Source organism: Simochromis diagramma, unplaced genomic scaffold, assembly GCF_900408965.1.
Source record: "Simochromis diagramma unplaced genomic scaffold, fSimDia1.1 OVJJ01000371.1, whole genome shotgun sequence".
Taxonomy (NCBI): Eukaryota; Metazoa; Chordata; class Actinopteri; order Cichliformes; family Cichlidae; genus Simochromis; species Simochromis diagramma.
In genome coordinates this window covers 339,197-364,338 of record NW_024386920.1, presented here as the reverse complement: position 1 = coordinate 364,338, position 25,142 = coordinate 339,197, and the positions used below count along the sequence as shown (strand labels likewise).

Sequence of the window (25,142 nt, the reverse complement as noted above, 5' to 3'; positions counted from 1 at the left end):
GTGAAGAGACTTTAGTACGATTTGAGTTCGGTGTTTTTTTTTTGTTTTTTTTTTTTAAACATGGCGTATATTATCATAGAGTAACTCGCTTAGGGTCACCGTGTGGGGGACTTAGGAGCAAGCATGAGGCTAAATTTAAGCTAGCCCACATTTACGTTCCAGTTATATGTCTGGAATAGCAATTATGTAAAGTATAGGCCTTGTAATGCTCGTCTATACACACGTTTTACACCAACTAAGACAGAAACAGTCCAATGGGTGTCAAATATAAGCTCCAGGGGCACGCGTCAGACCCCAGTGTGGCCCGCTGCAGCTTTGGTAAATGTGAGTGGAGGGGTTAAGTATTGGATTTTTAACTGTATTCTGCGAAAGCTGTAGCTTCCCACGGTCCCACGGTTTATAATACACCAGAGAAAACGAGTAATAGATTTTTTAAAAATGACAGACAAGTCTTTTCCCGTTTTTTTCAGCATCTACTCTATAACTTTATTATTGTTACTTTTTCTATAATTTACACATCTATTACTTAGATCAAGTCTAAAGAGTGCTGTGGACATATCTTTCATTTACTAGAGCGGGATCTCTTTATTATGCAGAAAAAGAGAGATGCTGTTGAAACGTAATCTCAGGAATTAATTGTGTAGTTTTCTATCTTCTTTACTTTCACTGGTCCGACCCACTTAAGATCAAAATGAGCTGCATGCGGCTCAGTGTAAAATGAGTTTGACACCCCTGTATTATACTAATTATGAACTTTTATGGAGTCTATTCATGCAGTTTATGTTTGCTGAGAGAAATGTCTAAATTAAAGGGCAGAGGAGAGTCTCCATTTAACTTTCACTGTGGCTCCAAAGTGCATCTAAGGCCTCAGACTGAAGAGCAGGCTCTGCAAAGGGTGTTTTGTAAGATCTCTGTAAGTCACGTGTAGGACTCGTTAAACTCTGAGCGTGGCACAGTCAGACCGGTTTGTAATAAATCCTGTCACCATTAAGTTTCAGCGTTTCACATTTTGACTGCCACCAATCATGGATTAATGTCAGGGTGCTTAATTTTAAGGAATAGAATCCACTGGGTTTTGTTTTTTCTAAAAGTTTATTAAATGCTTTCAAGAGATTTGGTCCACATGTGTGATCATCAACTTCCAACCAGGGAGGAGAAAAGAGAAAAAGTCAAGAAGGGGAAAAAAAATAACAACAAAATGTTGTTTTAAAAAAAGAAAAACATACAAAACAAACAAATAAACAGAGGCCTTGTTTTTTCCACTTCTTGCATCCCTGGTTTCCTCATTCGAAGTTGCCGAAAACAATAACCCAAAAAATAAAAAAAAATTCTAACCTTTTGAAAACTGATTCATTCAGTCTTTTGTAGCTGTGTAGGTGTGTGTTGGTGCTGCCAAACACATGACACAAACTTCATCGGAGGGTGGGGGAGCCGGAGTGGCAAAGAGGCAACGGGATGGTAGGTCACTTGAATATTTCTTTTTGGAGCAGCAAATGGGCAGCGTGTAATGTCATTTCACTGCGGCAAGATGCATTAAAGTGAAGTGACTGGATCAGGACACTTTATCAGAACACACAACTTTGAAGTCAGGTGACATTCAGAAGAAGCATGCCTGTGTGAGCAACAAAATTCATTATTTGACCCCCTTTATTTTAAGAGGGGGGGTAGAGAAAAGTAATTTCTTCCACATATACGCGAGCAAATCTGACTGTTTTATCAGATGCTTTGGCACCAGAATCCGTCACACGCTCGATAAGGTTGTGTCATGATTCGTCGGCTTTTAAACGGCACGCACACAACAAGCAGCCCAGACATTTGCTTCTTTGTTTCCCCGACCTCTCTCACAAACACTAGGGAGAGGAGCCTCACCTCAAATGATTTGCTCTCTTATTTAAACAGCAAAAATCTAAATCCAGATCGACAAATTTTAGTCTATGTTGGCCAAATGGGATTTAAAAAAACCTCAAATTATATTTTCTTTGGGTGAGCGCCACTCTCCTTTATAGCCTGTCCCATTTAACTGTCAAAAGCAAGATGAGAACACATTTCTGACCACAGCACACTTTTCAACAGCCACGGAAAAAAAGACAGCCCATCATCTCTTATTCAGATTACCTTATAAGGGTGTCTAAGTATTATAATAGGTATCAAGTATCATATACTGTATATAGTAAGGAGGGTTATACAATAGGGGTATGTTATCATCTTATAGGTGAAGTATATTGAATAAGGCGCTATACGGGAGTATATAAGCCTCTGTGTATGCGGTCGTTTCCAGATCTGTCCTTGCCCGGTGAATCAGCTCAACCAAAGAGGCAAAGCAAAGGCAGTGAGCAGTGAGTTCTGCTGGTAGGATCAAACTGAGACACTGCAAGAAGGAAAGACGTTACAGTATATATACTTTAATCATCAACTATCTAGTTTTACCCTTTGGTCCTACCAGAAGATCTCAGATATAGCACTCATTTACAAGTCTACAGCTGTTGGCAGCTGATAAATGAAATCTACCAGAATCTGTGTTTTCTGCTCACTGCCTTCACCCCCAAACAGAGCTGTACACTAGCAGCATACACAGATGCATATTATATTCATACATGGATACATATATAAAGAGAGAGTTATACATTGCAATTAACATACATATATCAATAGCATATAGAAGAGAAATCGAAATAGCAATCATTATAGTCATCATATTCATCATAATACTAGGAGCAGTAGTAATACGATCCCTCGAAGAAGCTAATAAGAGGGCTGTTCCAGACAAGGCCTGATCTGCTGCCACGCGACCTGCCAGACTGACGTGCGAGCTGCATTTTTGGTCAGCTCGTTCAGTGGTCAGCAACATCAGAAAACTCATGTAAAGTAAGTATCCTGTGGTTTGATGCTCTTGTTTCTTTAGGTCTCTCCTTTGCTGCTCTTAACCACAGCGTTCTCCTGTACTAACAGAGTGTACAACTGGAAAATTACAGCATCCTGCAAATCCAGTTTACGCTGTTCTGATTGCGGAAAAAAAAAACAAAAAAAACAACTTCAACTTGACTGACTTGTTTGACTTCTAGCCCTCTGCTCCAAGTGCAAATATTTAACCCTTTCGGTGATCCATCTCTCCACATTCAGCCACTTGTATCTAACCCTGTCTGGAACAACCCACACTGAAGGAAAACTTTTCAAAATAAAAAGAATCTTTAAAAAAAAAAAAATTCACTATAGTCATCTAGTTCAGCGATACATGTCATATAGCAATACCTCAATAACAAGAAGTTCTATGTAATCAATACAGGTTTTCAGGTTATATATTTATTAAGCTTAACTGCTAAGTTATCAATTATTATTAGTAGTATAGCATTATTTGTAAATATGTATAATATGTATGTATCTGAATATAGACATACCTTCATCGTGTCTATCCACATTAAAGGCTAGAATAAGATGGCAACAGATATCCTGTGTGTGTGTGTGTGTGTGTGTGTGTGTGTGTGTGTGTGTGTGTGTGTCAGTCACATGTGGTGCTGTTTATAGGCACAATATGTGGTGTGAATTCTTTCCCCGTCTCAAGCTAGCACGTTTCCCCCAGGCGGGCTATCGTTAGCTATCGGGAACAGATACATTTGGGCTCATATGAGGAACACCGGTCTCCATCTGAAGGATGTGGGAGTGCAACTGGTTTGTGATGAACTCAGCTGGACTGAAGGAATGCCCACTTGCCTTTGCATTCAAATCTTCTCAAACAATACAACTTTAAACTAGAAAAATATAGTTTCAATCATCCTTATTATATCTTTATGTTTAAGTTATTATTCATCTGGATGTCATTCTTTCATCTTGAACAACTACAAAGCTATTTTTTCCCCTCTTACAACTCAAATATTCTGCACAGGCAACATTTTCACTTTGCTTCAGTCCAAGTGAGATCATTACTTTTAAACAGCCACCCTCAGTCTGATCCATTACAGAAGGGCAACTCCAGATGGGATTGTGAAATGCTGCAGTCACTTCTCGGTAGCTCTCCAACACCAGCTTCACCCGTCTGTCAGCTGCATGCCAGTACAGTATTTTATGAAGAATATAGCCTCGAGGAATCTTAGCCATCAGCCTTGTGTACTTTAATCAAGGGGTTTGATCAACTATGTTGTGAAAGCATAATTTTACCTCCCTCTTTTGTCAGCATGAGAGAAAATGACATTCAAGTTGACTCTCTGTGGGCAGCAGGTATAAGGTTACCAAGTAAGAATGTGTCTGTGCTCATCCCACTCAGGAAGCGTTGGTATGATAACACAACCAGCTACTAAGGGGCCTTTTTTTTTCTATAAAAGAGGGGCGAGAACTGCAATTAAACCGTTTTTGGGAAATAAACTTGCATACATTCCGGCACAGCAACATGTTACATGACTAATCTTCTCTTTATGAAGGCCCATGCAGGCATTACATTCATAGCTTCTACCAATATGGCAGACAATAGAACAAGGAACCGTGTAACTCTCCTTGGAAAACAAAAATGTTGCTCAGAAATCAATTGAATTTATTCTGATCCTCTCACTATATTCCCACAAAGGAAGAAGAGCAGGATTTGGTTGTTGCAGAGCTTAGCGAGGCATGTCCACCAGGAGCCTCTTTCTCCAATGTGTTACAGTTTCTTCACTTTTGATAGCCATTACAGCACTGAGAGCATTTGCCCGCTGGAATGGCGAGCATTTACTGGGTTTCTGAACTATCAGCGAGAAAAATGTTAGAGCTGCGACCAGCGCGCTCACCCAAGAACTGCTCCAGTGCAACAAGGATTTGGAAAAACAAAGAAACAACCAAAACAATGGATTCTGGTGGACAGAGCTGCTGTATGAAAACACTTGGGAACACTTACTTTAGTCAAAACAAAAAAAGCTGTCTCTGGAATTTCTGGGAACCTAAAGGAGTCATATTCTGACTGCAGCATGATGGGAAAACAAAAGGCTTATGTCCCGCACTGTATTTACAAAGCTTGAATTGGCTCCTGTGATTTGTGTGTAAAATGTTTGTGTGAGGGTGGGTTCAATTGTTTTTCATGTCAATTTGCTTTCTCGCTGCTGTCGAGATGTTAGAGAAGGTCAGACTGGTAAGATGACAGACTGTTCGGTTGTAGCTGGTGTGGCATGCCCATCTCTCTGATGCAGTTCGGCGGCGATTGGCTGCTTCTATTCAACACAGCTTCGCCTAAAGGTCGTCCCCGTCCGATAACTGCCGGCCTCCCTGAAATGACGCAAACCATCTGTTGTGTGACATGCCAACAAGCTGCACAGATGTGGCGCTCCAAACAGTCCCGACAGACTTTAACATTAAAAACCAACAGTAAGCACTAAGTTGTAGAAATGTGCCATGAGCATTAGCTGATGACTAATAATAATAATATAATAGCCCTTTTTCACTAGTATCTGCTTAGATCGACTCTGTTTTGGCCGTCTCCATTACAAGTACGACATAATGTGCATGGCTTGTTATAGCAACAGGGCCAGCTGAATAGGTACTAAAAAAAGTACATGGAAAAGTACACGGTACCAGGCACTGCCACCTAATGGAAAATCCTAAAATCTAAAACTATACCTGTCAAAATGTGGAGACCAGAAACCAAATGTTTTTGCCTTTCATATACAGTCTGTTGTTGCAATCTGCTCATCATCATATTTTGCTCAGTGGAGATTAAGAATAGGAAAATAAGCAAGGTTTGACCTCGGATATTGACGTCTTTTTAAACACTCACCATGGCTTCTGTGTAATCTGCTGTTATGGTGACCTGCTTGTCTTCTGGGGGCGGGGTCACAGCAGAGTTATCTGAGCGTCTGCTCTGATTGGTGAGCTGCAGCCACAGTTCATACATCTGCTGCATGTCTCTCACTAAAAGGATCGAGGGAAGACGGAAAATTAAGATAATATCAGTAACCTTGAAGATGGTTATCAAAAACAGTGAGTGCAAATGGAATACAAAAAAGAAAAGAATTAGAGGCTTTTATAGTGGCTGCAGTTGAGGACAAAGGGACGGTGGATATGAGAGCATGATAAGAAAATTAAAAACAGATCCAGCTAAACAAAGCCCATTTTCACTAATGTAGTATTTTTCCCAAACTAAGTGGAAAATAGTGTCCGTTTTTTTTAGCATTATCTTTATAATAGTGACTACAGATAAACCTGTTTGTTTTGTTTTCATGAAAAGTGCATCTTGCATATAAATATCCATTAAATTTATTTAAAAAAGGAAAAGAATGAGAAGATCCAGCCATTTAGGGTCTGGACAGTCTGCCCCGGCTCGGTTTTGTTACAGTGGGATGAACTCAAAACAACAAACAAACAGAAGTTAATGGAGTTATACCTCCTTTAGATAAGTAACCTAATTCCATAATCCAAACAATTTTGGAAACCTGACTGCATTGTAGCGCACATTTAGGGTCTTACATTCAGACGATCTAATAAAACAAAATTCAAGGACCTGCAGAAGTCTAGTTCTCAGAAGCAGCATGGGGGTGGAAATGTTATGGTTTGAGGTTTGTCAGCAGCCGCAGGGAATTAGATGGCTGCAGCTATTGAATAAACAACAAATTCTACATCACATCAAAGAGCTCTTGAAGATAATGTGAGGTCTGAATGTTGGATCTCTCATTACTACACTAATTAACCATGGCTCAATAAGGGACGCTGGTGGATCAGGGAATAAGCCCAAATTCAAATCCCATGCAAATGAAGTCATTTTGCATAATATAGTCTTAGTAGTATTGTCATTGTTGTGTGCAGCTAAAGGCTGCAATACTTCTTTTTAGAGTGAAGGGTGCACTTTTCCCAACACAACAATAGTGTTTTTATTGGATAAAGAACCTAATCCTTAAAGAGATTAAATGTTTATTTGTCCCAGTCTCCATTTGACTTTTTCACATGACAAACTCCAACCTGAATCACTTAATCCACATATGAAAGTGTAAGGTGGAGCTCGCACACTGCTGCCTTTGTATATTTACAAGCTCTTAATGGCCTGATCTCAGTACAGTTGTCCTAGGCTGAACCAGAAGCTTACAGCTGTTGTTTTTCATGTACGTCCAGACGTCCCTCTCCTCAAGACTGTGGGCAAAAGAGCAGTTCCCAATATAGTGGCACTTCTTCTGCTTCATCACGTGCACGCACATCTGGGTGAAATATGTAAAGCAAAGATTCAAGTTTGTGAGTTACAAAAACGGCTGTGCCCCGAGGCAAAACCAGTCAGCTGGATTCTACATGTGAGAGGTGGACGGGCAGAAAGAGGGTGGAGTAAACATGAACTGAAGAGGAAAGAAAAACAGAGGAACTCACGTCATATTGCTGTGGATAGGTGCGGGAGAAGGGAAGAGGCCGAACAACAACCCACTTCTTCTTCTCAAATGACTTTACCAGCAACACCCGGCGTTCTTTCGTCCAGCTGAAGAAACAGAGAGCAAACATGGGAGCCTTAAAGATACCGTGACATAAAGTCATCAAACTTGTTAGACCACCTGAGAAAACACAGTCAGCACGTGTGCATGTGTGAATGGGGCCTCACCTGTGCCGTGCCTTGGCAGTACAGTACTTGAGGTTCTTGTCCGGCTCGTTGACCTGACCTTCTCTCCAGCACTGACCGCACACAAACTTCATTTTCAGGTTGAGGGGGCGACCTCTTCCTGCTCCTAACCCACCCACTGGGCTCACACCACTGCCACCTATGCAATCTCCTCCTACTCCTACTCCGCCACCCATTCCCCCAAGCCCTCCTACAGGAACACTGCTGCTTGGATGGGGTATGTGGATGGGCTGAAACAAAACAAATTCATTCATTAAATATGAGAAAACAGAGGAATGAATTCCTGCATTACCCCTAGAAAGCTACAAAATGCACAAACTTAAAGACATTTATCCAATTTTGGGTCTAACCAGGAGTCTTAGACATTGTACACATTGGAAGAGAAAGTGAATGATATTCCACGTCGTTAAGTGACTTCGGACAAAATAACCATTGGTGACAAAAACTGGGCGAAACCCAAGAAAAACTTTTCTCAACTTCCAGGCAAGCAACTGAAGTGATTACCAATGAGAGGGAAGAATACCATTGCATAACGTAGTAGTAAATACATTACAAGGTCACCTAGGCAACCAGACCCTGGAATATCTGCAATAGACCAGGTGTCAACTTCAAAGCAATGTGCAACGGAAAAAAATCACTTCTAGAGCGTATGAGCGACGAATTAAAGCACCAGTTCTAACCACCAAATACAACAGTTTCTTGTGCCCAGTTTTAGATAAATTAAATTAAATAAATATTAAATAAAATCACTACTGGTAGCATGAGGCGATATCTGGATCCTACAGAAATTGCACAGGTGGTCCAACTCCTTCAGGATAGCACATCATCATTGCCAGAAAGTTTGCCGTTTCTCCCAGCACAGTCTCAAGAGCATAGAGGAGTTTCCAAGAAGCAGGCAGTTACAGTGGGAGAGCTGGACAGGGCCATAGAAGCTCCTTGACCCATCACTAGGACCGGCATCTGCTCTTTTGTGCAAGCAGGAACAGGACGAAAACTGCCAGAGCTACAAAATGACCTACAGGAGGACTCTGGTGTAAATATCTTTCACCAAACAATCAGCACATGTCCCAAACATGAAAGGGTCTGGAGAAGCAGTGGAGAAGATTATCCTCCCTGTATCATCGTTTAGAATTAAAGGTCTGTTGGTGGGTTAGTGATGGTCTGAGGAGACATATCCATGAAGAAACACACAGAACTCAACAGAATTCAGGTATGAGGATGAATTCCTTGGATTCACTTTCAGACCCTACCCTGGTGCAGTTTCTCCGTCTGAACTAAATCCAAGCGGACACGTCTGGGATATTATGTTTCGGTCCAACTCACACTGCCAGCCTGAACTTTAGACTCTGCAGAGGAGCTCACAGATGCCTTCGCCCATCATCCATCTTCTCATTAGGAGCATGCCCCTACAGTGTCGGACTGCATGTATCAAATGATGTGGCATTGTTTAATTCCTAACACATTACCCAGTGCATATCAGCGTAGATATCCAACAGGATTTTTTTCCCCCCATTAAGATCTGACATGGTTTCAAAGTGTTCCTCTAATTTTTTTTTACCATGTATTTAAAGACATTTAAAACTCTTTAAGGACTGCGATCACCCAAAATGTATCCAAATGTCTCAGGGACTTTTTACAGCCTCACCTTCTGCTGCTTCTGTGCATTCTGCTCCAGTCGTTGCCAGTGCCTCTTGGACTCTTGCACCATCTCTTCATGGGTGATACCTACAGGAAATGTTTGTCACAGCTCAGTGAAAGCATCTTTATTTGATGCTCAGTTAATAACTGCTGGTTAGTGCTGATTGTCATTGTGTTTACAACAGCTGCTTTTCCATAACATTCAAATATGTCAGACATTTGTCAAGAGTGAGCGCTATTATTAATGACTGTTTACTGGATTACATTTAATATCTTGAACAAATTAAAATTGCAGCTGAGTCTGGTTTCTACCTACCTGTGTCCTGCTGCAGAACCCAGCATTTGAGCTCTATGACAGAGTGCGCAAAGGAGCAACTGTCCTCACGCTGGCAGCCATAGCGAACCTCATGCCGACAAATATCAAACTGGCAGAGAGGGTGAAGAGGACGCACCTTACTGTATCGCACATTGGCTGACCTAACCACATGCACCAGGCACCTGCAGGAGAAAGTAAGATTAAAGCACATGATGACACATTTGTCTCTTTTCTGTACAGTGACCAGCTTTTACCACTTAAAGAAAAAAATCAATCAGAATTTTATTAGAAAAAGCTAAACTGATTAGAAAACCAGTTACTTCAGCAAAGTGAAGACACGGTAAACCTGTTACACTCACTTGTTATCGTCAAACGGGTGTCGAGCTGTGAGATTTGAACAGACCGCCAAGTTTTCTTTGCTGCGTTTGCTGATGATGCGAGGTTTACTGTCAAAGCATTCCTGTTAAGAAAGAAAGTTAAGGCAGACGAGTGAAGATCCATTTCCACTTTTACAAACGCCAAAGAATCTAAAGAGGAAATGTGTAGCAGACTGTGGTCTGACCTCACAGAGGAACATGAACATGCCCATGTGGAGCTGCAGAAGTCTGGTGACACTCAGTGCCCGCCTCTCCGTGCTGCCCAGAGGATCAAACAGCAGCTCTCGACTCAGAGCGCCTTTCCTCTCCTGAGTCCACACATCGATCTCCTCCTGGCAGTACGCAAACGTGCAGTTCTCCCCATACTGGCACTCCTGACGCTCCTGTACCTCTGTGGGACCAGGCAGAGAGAGAATACTCAACAGAATATAAATGTAATGGTGATCAAATGTGTATCTGATAGATTACATATTCCAGCGTTAACTCCCCACGGGAAACATACCCTTACAGAGTACAAAAGCCCCCAGGAAATTGTTCCGTGCAGGCCGGGGCCGAATCCTCTTCCAGGTGGGGTCGTCTGAATTTTTGAGACGACACAGCAGCACATCTCTTTTACAGCGATGTGCTGCCTCTGGCTGATACTTATAGTCCATCACTCGTGGACCTGAGTAGGAGGAAGAAATAGTTAGATACTGATTATTTCAAAAAGAGCAATAAGTGGTCTTCTGTTAACATCTTGTCAGCAACTAAGTTAAAAATTCCCCAAGAAATGTCCAGCAATTCATACATTAGACACAGTGATGCTGCAACACCCTACTGTGAACATTCAGAAAATTCAGGACAAAGGACAGCATGTCAAAGGCTGGTAATACAAACCTATTCTGCTGTAACAGGCATGACAGGCCTGCCGAAACTCGTGTGTGGCAGCCAGAGGATTCCTGGAGAGCAGAGACAGGTTGGTCCCTGCTGGACCATTCTGAAAAAGAAGAGTAGAAAGAGATGTGATATAAAAGAAAGACAATGTAAATAAACAACTAAAAAATAAAATGGATTTCTTGTAACAGGTATGTGTGTTTTGCTTACTGCATGTGCACTGTGGTTGCGCATTCCAGGAATGAAGCTGTGACACACTCGTCCCCCTGAAGAACACAGACAAGGACACTGATGTCAGACTTCACATTGTATTGTTGCTGACTCACACCGTCTGCTGATGATGCATATCTCAGGTTAAAGCCAGCTCCCTAGAAACTGTGCTCTGGCAGATAAGCAACTTAAAATCATTGTACTGGGTCAAATTTAATTAATGTGCATCCTATTGGTATGGGGTAATATCGTCTATACTGTACTTAAATCACAGTTGGCATGCTTATCGACACACTTTCATTCCTGCAGCTGCACTAAGTCATTTTAAGTGCAAACCATCAGATCCTAAACTGCATAAGCATCCTTATGCACATAAGCATTCCATGTGCAATTTATTTTAAACCCTTAAATGCTTTTTCTTCACAAAAGTTTTTTACTTAGATCAACATGTGTTGTCAAGCAGCAAACCATTCATGAAAACTTTCCCTTTCCGCTCACCAGGGAGAGTGTACTCTGACAATGAGTCGAGTCCCCCAGCGGCGACTCCTGCCTTCCCTTCTCCTTCCATAGACGTCGTGGAAAAGCCTCCCAGTGCGTCCTGCGCCTGGGTGGAGCCCTGGTCCCGCAGCGACGAGTAAGCTTCCAGAGGAGGAATGTCGCTGATCGAAGAGCTAAAAAAGGCTTGGGAAAGCTGGGATGAAGGGGCTGGAAGGCTGGGTGAGTAAGGAGGCCGGAGACCAACTGCTGTGTTGGGCAGGTTTGTGGGAATAGCACCCACTGGAGTCTGGAGGAGACACAGGAATATGCTGAGTTTAGATCATTCCTGGTGAAATAAAAGGGTTAGAAATACTGTCCAGTTTAGTGACAGTGCCAAGTCATATTGTTTTTTCCTGCACTCACCTCACTGACTTTCTTGGGGATGGATTCTAACAAGCTGTCTAGCTCATCCTTAATAACACTACTGCTGCATTCATCCATGTGCTCTGACACCGGGACCGAGTACTGCATGGGAGGCACCTGGCTGCTGGGGCTCTCTGAGAGGTCAGTGCACGAGGTTACCACAGTGGTCGTTGGGTCATCGCTGACTGGAATAGGAGTAGCCAAAGGAGCGGGGATGCACTGTGCGCTGGAGATGTCTGCTGGGGAGGAGGAATAAGAACATAACTGTCAGAAACAAGTGGGGCTGGGGATGAGCAGGTAAGTTCAACATGTGGCAGCCTGACATACCTGGTGAAATGTCACCCAGAGATTCAATTCCATTGGAGGACATCTAAAGAAAGGAGGAACCCATCAGGCTCTCACTCAGCCGCTTCATTATATTACAAACTTTACACAGTGACAGCAGCACCTACCTCTCCAGTGGGTGTGGAAGTCTCTCCATGACTGTCACCTTCAGTGGCCGTAGACTCCGTTTGTGGGCTGACGTAGGCCTTACGACCCTTTAGTCCCAGTTTGTTGGCTAGATCCTGAGCCAGATCACTCACCTGTCTGTCCTGGAAGATTAATTATTAAAAAAAAAATGATGCTCAGAATAGGTAAAAACCATGAAGTTATCATATCAGTAGCACAATATTCACACAGTATTCCATTCCGCTTCAAAATTAAATGACAAGTCTTTGTTTTAAGTGGTGGCATACATTTGGTGCTGTGAGGAGACATTTGGTTCCACATGTGTAAGCCTCTCTGAGTTGTCCCATCTCCCTCAGACAGAGCGCTTTGCGGTACAGAGCCCTGCGACTTCCTTCTGACACACACAGTGCGCTGTCACAGTCCTGAACGCCGCGATCGTACTCCCTCTGAGTCAGAAAAACACAGGAAAAGTTATAACCTATACCTCCACCAAAGGTGATTTAATAAGGTACAATTACATGTAATGATAATTCTACACCAATCTTGAAACTTGTATCTACAGGTTTACTTGAGACTTCACTCTCTACAGATTTCGAGTCTTCCACATGAACACATCTTTAAGTACTTTGGGAGGTAACACATCCATCCCACTCCCATTCTTTCTCACCATCTGGTAGTAGGCAGCAGCCCTGTTGACGTAGAGGCTCTCGAGCAGCTCATGGGGGATGACGAGAGCCTCAGCCTGGGCATAGCGAGCAACACTGATCCCCTCTCCATACTGCTGGGTCGCTTGATGCCAGTCTCCATCCCGAAAACAAGAATTCCCTTCATCCAGCAAGTTACACACCAACTGAGTGAGAAATGCCTGAAAGGGATGTGTAAGAAGTGGGTAAAATGATTGAATGAGCATTGAAATGAAGAGACATAAACAAAACAAAAAAGACAGGCAATATTAGACAGAAAGAAAAGTAAACGAATGTGGAATAAGAAGAGGAATGCGTAACAGATTGAGGACAAAATTAAAAAATGTCTGAACTCAAGTTTACACCTTGGCCTGGGTAAAATTAGAACAAAATGTGGGTACTGTCATGTGGCAGTCTGCGTGTAAATATTACATAAACAAAATGGTGATAATGAAGCTCCAAAAAAAAGCATAAACCAGATCAACACATACCTCATAACTCTCTGGCTCTGGGAAAGGCAATGAAGACCTATGGATAGGAAAGGAGAGGTGTCAAACATCTACACGTGCAAAATTTATATACTTTGGTATGAAATCACTGGTGGTCTCCAGATATTTCTCTCTTACTGGATAAAGCTCATGGCCTTCTGAATCTCCTCTCTTCGTTTCTGCCGTTCAGGATCCATATCCTAAATGTGAAGACAAGATTGACTTGCACCTATTTTTGTTTGTTTGTTTTCTGAACAACAATGTTTACAGCTTTGACAGCGGCAGCCTAAGCATCGCTCTTTGCTACACATCTGTGTCCCGTCCTACGCCAAGGCCTGGCACTACAACATGCTAGACAAACAGCGGGGTCAGCTCACGGTGAAGCCTGCCATAATTGATGTTAGTGGGGTGAACATTTAGCGTAACCGGGGAATGAGACTCTACGCAAGAAATAACATTAATCGACGTAAAAACTGCGGACATTCTTTAAAGGGGGGCATTTAAACGCCCCGTAGATGTTTTCAACGACAACCAAAACAATGTTGGGACTATGATGAGGATAGCTAACGTTAGCGTGTCATGTGAACGTGTTTCTCAGCTCGTACTGAATGTTGCACCATCAGATAAGAATATATATAAGACATGCAGCTTGAGTCGGGTCAGCTACTAATGCAGTTAACGCTGAAAACCACTACATGAGTGTTTCTACCGATATTTGGGATTACCCAGTGGACGAAACTAGCTAATTCGGCTACATGCTAATCACTGTAACTTAGCCGTAGTAAAGAGGAGAAAAGCAAAGGGAGCTTTGAAAACTGTTTAATTCCTATAGAAGTCACTCGCATCGTACAGTCTCGTTTAGCTAGTTAAGGTGACACATATAAAGGGGCATTGGACGAAAGCAGAGTTACCTAGCTACCGGGTAAGTAAGCTGACTTCATTTACTAGTGGAGCTAAAGCTAACAGCTAAACCCTGTCCAGACAGAGCACGGCAACTCACCGAGTTCAGTTGCTGCGCTTTTCAAAATCACAGATACCTTCATGCAGCGTTGGCGATAACGATGAGAAAAAGCAGCCAATTATCAATACATAACCTTGCGCATATTTTTACGTTTAGTGTTCCTGTCATTGGTGTGTGGACGGAGCGACTTTTCCAGCTATTGCTACGGCTGCTGGTAGATACAACTCAACTACTGGCTACCGCTGCTAGCTGTTATGGCCAGTGCAGTATGGCAACAAGTATCCAGACACAAGAGACCTATGACCGCAGGAGGGCAGCAAAAACTGTGTCAAACTGTGTGTGTTGGTAAATTACTACCGTTCCCCTACGATGTTATGTGCAGAAGTCTTGAGCCACCCCTTATATCTTTGCATTTCCTTCCAGGAACTAGATCTTCTTGTAACGAGTAATCAGTGATCCTTCATTCACTGCTTTATCACTCATTTCCAGTTCAGTACTTGCAGCTGACCATTTTCAGAGGAACACTATATTTGTTTGTTAACCCATTTAACACTGACCTGTGAATCATTCAAGCGTACTAAAGGCAACAAACTCAAGAGAAGAGTTAGATTTGTCAACACATAACAGACAATGTAGCAAAGAACCTATTTTAAATTGTACCTTTAGTTACTTTGTTGCTAGCTGAATACGACATATAACTTGTTCTCATTTCTCTAGAGAATTTCTTCTTATTTACTCTTTAAAGAGATAAGAGTAGGTCAGGACTTTTGCATACTACTGTATATAGTTCATGTACCCGGACTTCCTCATCATTAATATTTTAATTTATTAATTACGTGAAGAAAAAAAAACTTTAGTCTTTATGCACAATTCATTAATAATAATAAGTTGTGCATCTAACAAATTAAGTAAAATGCTACAAATCAAGAAACACAGAAGGAATACAGGGCTTTTCCTCTGATATGGGTGACCTGATTGGGTTGGACCAAATATAAAGAACTATATGCATCAAATTAATAAACACATATCGTCATACATAAAATACATATATTATTTATTTATTTTACATTTCAATACATTTTGGTCTCATGGGCTATTTTGTCCAGCATGAGGTCATGCTCGTGACGTCATCACAGCTCATTAAAGGGTTCACCTAGACATTTGGAGTCATTATTTTTGTTCTTAGCTGTCTGTAGGTCTGCCTACGTGGGTCACCTTCTTTATCCTGTGAGGAGCTCCCGGGCCTACCGAAAGCTTCTCCACATTGACTCACAAAGCAACCCTATTAGTTATAACGTGAATGAGTCAGGACAGCAGCCAATTCCAAAGCCTGTCCTGTGAGTTTTTGAACTTCTTTGTAGAAACAAAGAACATTTTCATCTATTGTTTACTCTTTCAAATATTGAATTACATTTAATCTTTAACAAGCGTGTTTCCACCACTTGGAAAATAAAAATTGACTCACCAACTCAAATGTTTGTGCCAATAACTCGAAATTAAAAAAATAATTTGATAATTCGATTTCTTATGTTGGAATTTTGATATAATAACCTGAACGTTTCACTCGTGGAAGACTTTTTTTCATTGGTAAAAACAATCTTCATTTACTGGTTTAAGCATAGAGAAGAAAAGACAACGCTCAAACTCAAACAGAGGCCTCAAACGGCAGAGACAAGAGGAAAACAGCAGATGGCGATAATACTCAGACGCTGACAAAATCCACGAAGAAAAAAAAAATCCTGGTGGCGTGACGTCACGGCATTTAGCAACCGGCGCGCGGAAGAAGCGGCGTGTTGTCGCTTTATTTACCATTTTCCCATTTGGTAAGCTTCTCTAGTTTGAAAAGTCGTCTGCGTTTTGAAGACAGCCGTGTGTCTCATAGACAAGATGATTTTCCTCAAACAGACAGAAAAAAAAACACTCAGTTTAGTGTAGTTTAGTTTAGTCAGCGTTTATCTTGTTGCGCACTACTACTAGTTAGCACAGAACAGCTAAATAGCTAACTTGGTTGTTGACAGTACTTTTTTGACGTTTCTGTGACGCTGAATGTTCTTAACTCTTACTGAACAGCATTTGGCTTTTTTGTGTCTGCGCTTGTATTTATTCTTATTTATGTTGCTGGATAAGCTTATAAAATGTGTCACTTTTCCCTTCTCCGTAATTTGTGGATGTTTCTAGAGTCACTATGGCTTCAGATGACATTGCTCAGCTGGCTGATGCTCTCTCTAAGACCCATGTTGGTGATGGAGAGTTGAGCTACAAAGGCCTTGGACTGAAGCTTGACAATGCAGAATCAGGTGAGAATATGTAGCTCTATTTTTTTTATTATTTTTGCTGTTATTCCCTTGTGTGTGCTGTAGACATGAAGGTGATCCTTGTTGACTGCTTAAATCTGACAAATTGATCCCTGTGCTTTCAGCGGAGCAGCTGGCCCGAGACATCAAGCAGTACCAGGGTTTGAGAGCTCTACGCCTAGAAGGAAACACTCTGGGAGTTGAAGCTGCCCAAGCCATTGCAAAGGCTCTGGAGAACAAAGACATGCTTCAGGTGCTTTCATAGTTCACCATTTCCCATCATAGTAAAGGATCATTTATCATTAGGATTTGATTGTTAGTAAAAAACCTTTTCAGATTATTTGTCTTAGTAATCTAATATTTAAAGTGCGTTTCAAACTACAACCAGTTTTGTTTAGTTGAAATATTTCATCAAAATTCTTCCATCTTGAATATACAATACTGTTACATTCCAACAGTATTCATACTTTACACTCTCCTGCAGTGTGATACATTCTGTTAACTGTTCCCATTTTTGGTGTCTTTCAGAGATGCTACTGGAGTGACATGTTCACTGGAAGACTACGCTCTGAAATCCCACCAGCCCTGGTGAGAAGCCACTGAGTTACACCCCCAATAAAAGGAAGAATCCATCCTCTTACATACTCTTGAACTGTTAAATATTCCTTTCATGCATGAATTATGAAAACCTCAATCAGGGTTTTTTAGTATTTTTATTCATCTTTAGACATGAAAAAAAGGTTTTTGAACTTAATTTTTTTAAACATGTACTTTTCAAAGAGTTTTTTTTTTGCATGTCACTGCAATGTAGTGGTGGTTTATGTGCAATCAGCACTGACACAAATACAAGAAAACAGCCTTTGAATAGCTGTCCACTGTAGTGACCACTATGCGTGAAAGGGATATCACATCAGTTTTCTGTGTATGAATGTTGATGTTCTTTTACGCTTCCTGAAATTTTCTTGTGTTCATACATGCACAATCTAATGTGCTTTATACTAGTCTGTATTTTTGTCTATTCTTGTGCTTCAGAGGTCCATGGGGAGTGCAATAATGAGTGCAGGGGCCAGGCTGACTGAGCTGGACCTGAGTGATAATGCTTTTGGGCCAGATGGTGTCAAAGGAATCGAGCAGCTGCTTAAGAGTCCCTCCTGCCACACCTTGAGGGAGCTAAAGCTCAACAATTGTGGTATGGGGATTGGTGGAGGAAAGGTGAGCTCTCAAACAGCTTTGTCAAATAATATATATATAGACAAAGACACACATTTATTTATGTTAGTTGCCCATCAATCACACCCTGATTGTCTTATTTTAAATTTGCTATGGTTGTGTACAGAGGCACAGGCTCAAATTATGTACGTAAATGTTGGCTTTTTAATGTAGTTAACAGATTTTTAAAAATGTAACACTTTATTGTGTATTTGCATTATAGTTCTAACAGCATCCATGTTTGTATGTTTAATATAGATCTTGGCTGAAGCCCTGATTGAGTGCCACAGACAGTCATCGTTTCTTGGAGCTCCACTTAGACTAAGAGTGTTTATAGCAGGGAGGAACCGCCTGGAAAATGAAGGAGCTAGCGCCTTGGCTAAGGCCTTTCAGGTACAAAATACTCCCACCTTGTTCAGTTTTACATTACCATAAATGTGACGTTTAGTAACTGTAATGATATTATGGACTTTTGATTTGGGAGGAACAAAGACCATTTCTGTTTCATGATGCAGTTTCTTCCTCGCTTTCACAACAGCTGATGGGCAGCCTTGAAGAGATTCACATGCCCCAGAATGGAATAAACTACTCGGGTGTGATGGCGTTAGCTTCAGCCATTCGACATAACCCAGAGCTTCGAGTCCTCAACCTCAATGACAACACTTTCACCAAGAAGGGCTCGCTGCCCATGGCACAGGTGAGATCCATATTTTTTTTCAGCAACTTTCTGTAAGCAGAGAGGACCTTTATCCGGTGTTTGACTGTGTCCCCGAATTCACTTGGCCTTATAGGCTCTGAGGCATCTCAGGAACATCCAAGTGATCAATTTTGGTGACTGTCTGGTCCGTTCTGAGGGAGCTGTCGCCCTCGCTGCAGTCCTGAGAGAAGGACTGCCAATCCTCAAGGTCAGTGTACGATCGCAGCTCAGGACTTGGTTTCCCTTTGTGTCTCCTACATCTCACAGTGCTCTCTCATGCAACTTTTTTTCCAGGAGCTTAATCTGTCATTTGGTGAGATCACTGAAGCAGCAGCACTAGTGGTGGCTCAGGCTGTTGCAGACAAAGCTGATATGGAGAAATTGGATCTGAACGGTATGCACATTGACCATGAAATGGGTCTTTATGTGTCTGGAGAAAGAAGGTCCAGGTTGATTGAACAATGCTGCAGAAATGTAAAATAAAAAGACATTTTTAGTTTGAAACTGGTTTTGTTTGTGGCTGATAGGTAACTGTCTTGGAGAGGAGGGCTGCGAGGCTTTGAGAGAGGCTATGGAGAACATGAACAAAGGAGACGTGCTCGAGTCACTCAGGTAACGCAGGCTTTAAAAATCCATAATAATTTTTAGTGTTTAACTGCACAAACATGCAAACAATAGATTTAAAACTTTCACTGCTACAGTGATGATGAGGGAGATGAGGGTGATGAAGATGACAGTGGAAACGATGATGATGATGACGACGACGACGAAGATGATGTCAGTGATGACTGCAGTGAAGAGAATGAAGAGGGCAGTGAAATCGCAAAGGAAAACGGCATAACAACAAATGGAAATAGTCCTGTTTCGCCTAACAGTCCTGTAAGTTGAAGCTTTATTAGACGAACAGTTGCTTTCATGTGATTGTTGATCAGTTAGTTACTTCACATAAACTGGGAAATGAAAAGAGTTCTCAGTGATGTCTCGATGTTCGTCCACAGGCGGAGATCACGTCGTTCCTCAGCTGCCCCTCTGCAGAACGGCTTCTCCAGCTGGGAGAGTTGAGGACACACCTTCAGCAAGAGGTTACATGTTTTTAAGTAGTCAGTAGTAAGTGTCTGTAGCATGTTGGTGTTGGCGTGTTTTACTTTGCTGGAATGGGTTTAACCTGTTGCTGTCTTCTCACCAGGTCGATGCATCTGAGCCACAGAAAGCTGCTGATGTCATTCTGAAAATCGGTTCCCTATACAGTGAAGATCCCGAGACCAAGACCGCTGTTCTGGATACTATCGGTGAATAAAGTCACACTTACATTAAACTGATTCTGCTCCTCATTAGTCCCACATTTGCAGGATTCAAAGTTCAAAATAATCCTTATTTGTCTTATATTGGACCTTGGTGCCACCTCTCAGTTCATCAAAAACAAGCTCCTCTTAATTTAAGCCAACTTTCTTCTGATTGGCTGCCCCTCACAAACAAAAGGATTAAACAGCAGGTGGAGCTTTTCTGCTCACAGCTACAGCTGTGTGTCTGAGATGACCATGTCCACTGACTGCATAAAGAGCCAAAAGTAGGAAAACTAAAGTCTGAGCTTTTAACATACAAGGATCATCAGCACAGACACTGCTGTCATTGTTTGAAACTTTTAATATGAGCAGGCACCATTGGAACAGTTTATATATGACTAATTAATGAGAACAACCAAATTAGGTCCTCTGTCACTTTTTATAGTCAAACATTGAAATGCAACACAGCACACCCTTTTCAAAGCTTTGGCATGCAGAGATTCCTCAAATATAATTGCACTGAGTGGGCTGCTTATTAGTGAGGACGTCAAGGTGCAGTTTCTCTCTTGTGCTGTCCTCTTTTTCACGTGGATAGCTTCTATTCTCTGAGATTCTGACATGCAGCGTGTCACTGTGCTCCACAGATGCAATGTTGAAGAAGCTCCTCTCTGGCTCCACCCTCCAGTCATACTGCTTCCTCTCCACACTGCTGGTCATGATGGGACTACTCAAGGTAAAGCTTCGCTGCAGTGCTTCCTATTATGTAACACTTCACGAGAAACTATAAACAGAATATCAGTCATTTATATGCACAGAATAGGTTTGGCAGGGCTCCAAATCTGCTGACAGAGATTAGACATCCAAATATTTAAGGAACTTCAGCGATCCATAATTCTGTTATATCTCAGAATTTATCTTAAGAGAGCCATAATACTTGATATTTACTAGTACTGTGTGATTGATCCAATACAGAGTAAATACAAGGTAAGTATTGATGATGCTGATACTTTTAACTTGTAAAGGCAGCTTGTGTGGGGAGAGCAGTGTGTCATGAGTTCTGAGATCAATAATCATCAATTTGCAAATTCTGAACACATTTAATGACCACTAAATCACTGAGTTTTACTTTTCAAAATAATTAGTTAATACAACAAAACACACCTTTCAGCTGTTTATGTATTTTAAAACTGGGATTTTTGGAGACCTGGGCCCTATTTCAGGAAGCCGGTTTAGTGCAAACTCTGAGTAAGTATACCCTGAGTTAACGAAAACTCTGGGTTTTCGGTTTCACAAAGCGAGTTTAGATTAATTCTGAGTGAGTTACTATGACGACACACTCCGTGAAGCTAACCTGCCCCCTAGCAGGTTTACTTCAACTAACCCTGACCTTCTCCGCCTCTTTGTCGGAAACCTGACTGTAGGAAGTGTCAGACATGGCGTGCTCCTTCCTTGAAGAGCCAGTAGATGTTGAAGCCCAAATTCTCCGCAGAGCTCTCCGCCGGGAGAGAGTGATTAGAGCGCGTTCGGACATTTTATCATTTCCTGATGATTTTCTGTGTGAATGTTACCGTTTTTCAGCACAATCTATAATTTATTTGAATAACATCCTCAGGCCTAATATTGGTCATGTGACACATTGCGGACATTCTCTCAGTTCTGTACATATTATTTGTATTGCACTTCGGTTTTTTGCGAACGGGAGCTTTCTGTATAATATTGGTGACACTGAGCATGTTTCCAAGGCTACCGTCTGTCGGGCAGTCAGGAATGTTACAGTTGCACTGAAACGTCTCCTGTACTCGTTTGTGGTGTTCCCCGGTCATAGACCCACAAGATTTATCAAAGAGGGATGCCACAAAATTGCAGGTAGCAGGATGAACGAAACTTAATTCATGATGTGGTGATACTTGAACTACTACTTAAATTTAACATTTATTCCCACGGTTCCCAGGCGTGATTGGCTGTATAGATGGCACTCACATTTCAATCATTGCTCCTTCAGTAAATGAAGGAGACTATGTGAACAGGAAGTCTTTCCACAGCATTAATGTACAGGTACATAGTTCCCTGTAGCATTTCAAACTAACAAATTATTTCATTATAGTAATGGATGCTAATTTGTGTTCTCTGCACTGTGAAGATCATATGTGATGCTGCCAACATTGTCACAAATGTGGAAGCCAACTGCTCAGCCTCTGTGAGTGGTGGTGGTGGAGGACCCTCACCTGTTTTTCGGGCCTCCGCTTTTTTTTCTGTTGGCTATAATGGGTCGCATTTGAGCATACAGAGTAAGCAAATATGTACTTGTAATGTGCTCAGATAATTTCAATAAGTGCTTACAGAGGGAAATTAATGTAGCCTCTAACTGCAATTGATTTACATCGGACAAACAGACCAAGCACTATGGCTCATAATACAATTACACCTTACCTGTTTGGGCTATATTTTTATATTTCATTTTTACTTGCTGCCAGGAACGTTTGGGGCCTGTTGGGTTGCACCTGCGCTCAAATCACATCACAAAATCAAATGTATAAAATAAAAAATAAAATAAAATATAATAAAATAACGTGTTAAATGGGTGGAAATCCCTAGATCAATGTTTAAATTAACACTCACGCATTGACTCTGTCGGCTTTGTTTTGCCATGCATGCTCCCTTTCTTTTGCAGCTGAGGCTGTGTTACTTTTTTTCCCGCGGAATTTGCATGTTATCGGCATATGCTGCCATCAGAATTTCGGCCTCAAGCGCTGTAAAATACATTGACCGCGCCTTCTTTCCCTCCGTCTCCATGGTGACTCGCTTAATCTATGCTCCACTAATCAGGGCTTTATGTATCCTCGTGCGCGCGCTTAACTTGGGGTTAAAGCAACTCCGCGTTGACTGAACTACTTGTTATCAGCCTTTCTGAAACCGAATATTCCGAGTTGGACAGTTCGGGGTTACTCAACCCTGAGTATCGTTTTTCACTCTGAGTTTTCTAAACCGGCTTCCTGAAATAGGGCCCAGGACTTTAAATGTGTCTGTCTCTAAAGCAGTTTTTGGTCGTCTTGTGTTGTTTAAATGTTATATAGGTTATAAATCAAACAGATGTGACAGTCAACACAAAAAGGTTCAGACATTTTTCATTGTGCATGTTTGAAGAATATTTTTTTATATTTTATTATTACTGGAAAAAAGTAATAATAACATGAAGAGGGTTTTATACTGAACCTGGTGGTTAAAAAGTATTGATCCAGTACCAATACCAGCATTGGTATTGGTACTATCTATATATGGGTCAGTCCATCCACCGTTCATACCCAAAAGATTTTTATTTATTATTTTAACATATTCACATAATTCCTATTAAAAAGCTGATCTTTGCTGAAAGCTTTCAGGCAAATCTGTAATGGCCAGGTTGTAAGTTGGTTTTAAATGTGGTGAGCCTTTTCTTTATTGTTTTTACTTCCAGGGAGAAGGGAAGACAAAAAAGGCTTTGCTGGTCCCGGGTCAGCTGCTATGTTTGGAACATGCTGTCCAGCAGGAATACTTCCCTAAGCACGATGCCTCACTGCTTCACATCTTCCTGTCCAGGTAGAACAGTCTTTCATCACCTCGACTTAGTTGAACTTCATATTTCTATTTAAATGTGTGTTAGCCTGTTGCATGAGTGAGACCGCAGCCTCACACGTGCGCATTTCTTTTCTTTCTTTTTTTTTGACTCTTCAGGAACGGTGGGGTTCTCAAGTCATGCGGCAGCGCCAGAGAGAGGCTGAGCTCTGCTTTGGAGAGGAGGTGCCAGGATTAACATTGAGTTAACTGACACAGGGGCACACTCTGCACTCACATTCAGTTTTTCACCTTTGAAAAACAAGCAGGGATGGGGGGGGTTTCTAGTCAAAGGCCAAGTCCAACCACTGATTTCTGCTCCTGACATTCATATTTTATGAAGGCTTCACAGAGACTGTCCAAGAATGTCTTAATTTTTATTTTTCTATTTGTGCTTGTGACTTATATTTTTATAGAAAATAGATACAAATGTTTTAAAAAAGAAAAAAGTTCACATCAATCAGACTTGAGCTTAATGTGTTTAAAATGACTGTAACCTGAAGTGAAGCGAACATCCTACATTTAGTAATTAATCAAGTTAAAATTTACAAATTTAAAAAAAAAAAAAAAAAAAAAAGGAATTTATTTCAGAAACATGCTTTTATATCTGTGGAAATCTCTGGGTTAACATATCATCAGTGTTTCTGAAATCAATTGAGAAATTTGTAGAAGAGATCCCACCAGTGTGGCAGGCGCTGATACAACTACTGATTTTTGTGGAAACCTGGTTCAGGAGTGCTAAGACAGAAATTGTGATGCCAACATTATTATAATCTATAAGTAAAATAAATAAAAAGATGTTGTTTTTTTTTAATGTATTTGAATAAATTCTTTGAAGGGAAAGAAGAGCAACTTTAGGGAGAGTTTGTTTACGCACAGCTATCATTGTGCTGCTCATAGGGACCAACCCATACTGCAGGATCATCATGATCAGGGACCAGAATCACTTTTATTTGCAGTTTCTTATATGACTTTATGTTGCGCAACATCCTGTGTATTACCTCATATAGCTCTGTGTGTTGGTGGTATGAGAATGGAATATAGCATTTAGATCACCTGTTTGATTGTGCATCTATTCCTTGAGGATTACTTTGGTTTACCTGATTAGTAATTTGTGCCAAATGTTCTGTCTTAAATATAGTTCATCTAACAAACCTGACACCCTCTGCGTTTGTCTGAGTGTTTTCACAGTCATGTCTGCAACAGCCGCCTTTGAACTCGAAAAACCGTCCTTGATTTAGAAAGATAAAAGCCCAGTGTCCTGAAACAGAGTCTGGGTTCTGCTTCACTTTTAAGCTTCTTCAGCCATGGGAGGAGAAGATGGGCCTACTGATGTTGCTGTTGGTTGTCATGGCTACTCGTTCTAAGAAAATGTAATGGGGTTTTGTTTTTGTTTTTTGTTTTTTTGAGTGGTGATGTTTATTAGTATCAGTCCTCAGAAAGCATCCATGTTGAACAAAACAGGTGAGATGAATAATGGAGCATCACAACAAAACACAAAGAGTTAAACTTAAGGAATATAATCTGTCCAGTTAGGAAGCAGAAACTGTGATGAGTGTAGCTCACCTGCTTTGGTGTAAATAAAAGTGACAACAGGTGCATGAGAGGCAACAGAATAAA

General features: G+C 41.3%; 2 protein-coding genes across 4 annotated transcripts; one reads left to right on the top strand and one right to left on the bottom strand.

The window, feature by feature from the left end:
- Positions 1 to 44: 44 nt before the first annotated feature.
- zc3h7bb (zinc finger CCCH-type containing 7Bb) lies at positions 45 to 14,831 on the bottom strand. Of its 2 annotated transcripts, none has more exons than XM_040036810.1 (21): positions 14,488 to 14,831; positions 13,626 to 13,687; positions 13,491 to 13,527; positions 12,984 to 13,181; positions 12,604 to 12,762; positions 12,319 to 12,459; positions 12,194 to 12,236; positions 11,867 to 12,102; positions 11,465 to 11,750; positions 10,967 to 11,022; positions 10,760 to 10,859; positions 10,386 to 10,547; positions 10,069 to 10,274; positions 9,866 to 9,966; positions 9,507 to 9,688; positions 9,198 to 9,277; positions 7,535 to 7,782; positions 7,309 to 7,414; positions 7,037 to 7,145; positions 5,735 to 5,868; positions 45 to 5,226 (listed from the first exon to the last, which is right to left on the bottom strand). In XM_040036810.1, exons 2-21 carry the CDS (start codon positions 13,682 to 13,684, stop codon positions 5,191 to 5,193), a joined length of 2,679 nt encoding a protein of 892 aa, XP_039892744.1. In that variant the 5' UTR covers positions 13,685 to 13,687; positions 14,488 to 14,831; the 3' UTR covers positions 45 to 5,190. The 2 variants fall into 2 exon arrangements, with proteins under 2 accessions (XP_039892744.1, XP_039892743.1); XM_040036809.1 differs by having other exon boundaries at positions 11,867 to 12,105; positions 14,488 to 14,812.
- rangap1b (Ran GTPase activating protein 1b) lies at positions 13,836 to 24,683 on the top strand. Of its 2 annotated transcripts, none has more exons than XM_040036819.1 (16): positions 13,836 to 14,409; positions 16,627 to 16,745; positions 16,868 to 16,995; positions 17,271 to 17,330; positions 17,775 to 17,954; positions 18,210 to 18,344; positions 18,490 to 18,648; positions 18,743 to 18,856; positions 18,943 to 19,042; positions 19,176 to 19,260; positions 19,350 to 19,527; positions 19,647 to 19,730; positions 19,835 to 19,937; positions 20,576 to 20,664; positions 23,386 to 23,507; positions 23,643 to 24,683. In XM_040036819.1, exons 2-16 carry the CDS (start codon positions 16,634 to 16,636, stop codon positions 23,719 to 23,721), a joined length of 1,728 nt encoding a protein of 575 aa, XP_039892753.1. In that variant the 5' UTR covers positions 13,836 to 14,409; positions 16,627 to 16,633; the 3' UTR covers positions 23,722 to 24,683. The 2 variants fall into 2 exon arrangements, with proteins under 2 accessions (XP_039892753.1, XP_039892752.1); XM_040036818.1 differs by lacking the exon at positions 13,836 to 14,409 and adding an exon at positions 16,178 to 16,271.
- Positions 24,684 to 25,142: the final 459 nt, after the last annotated feature.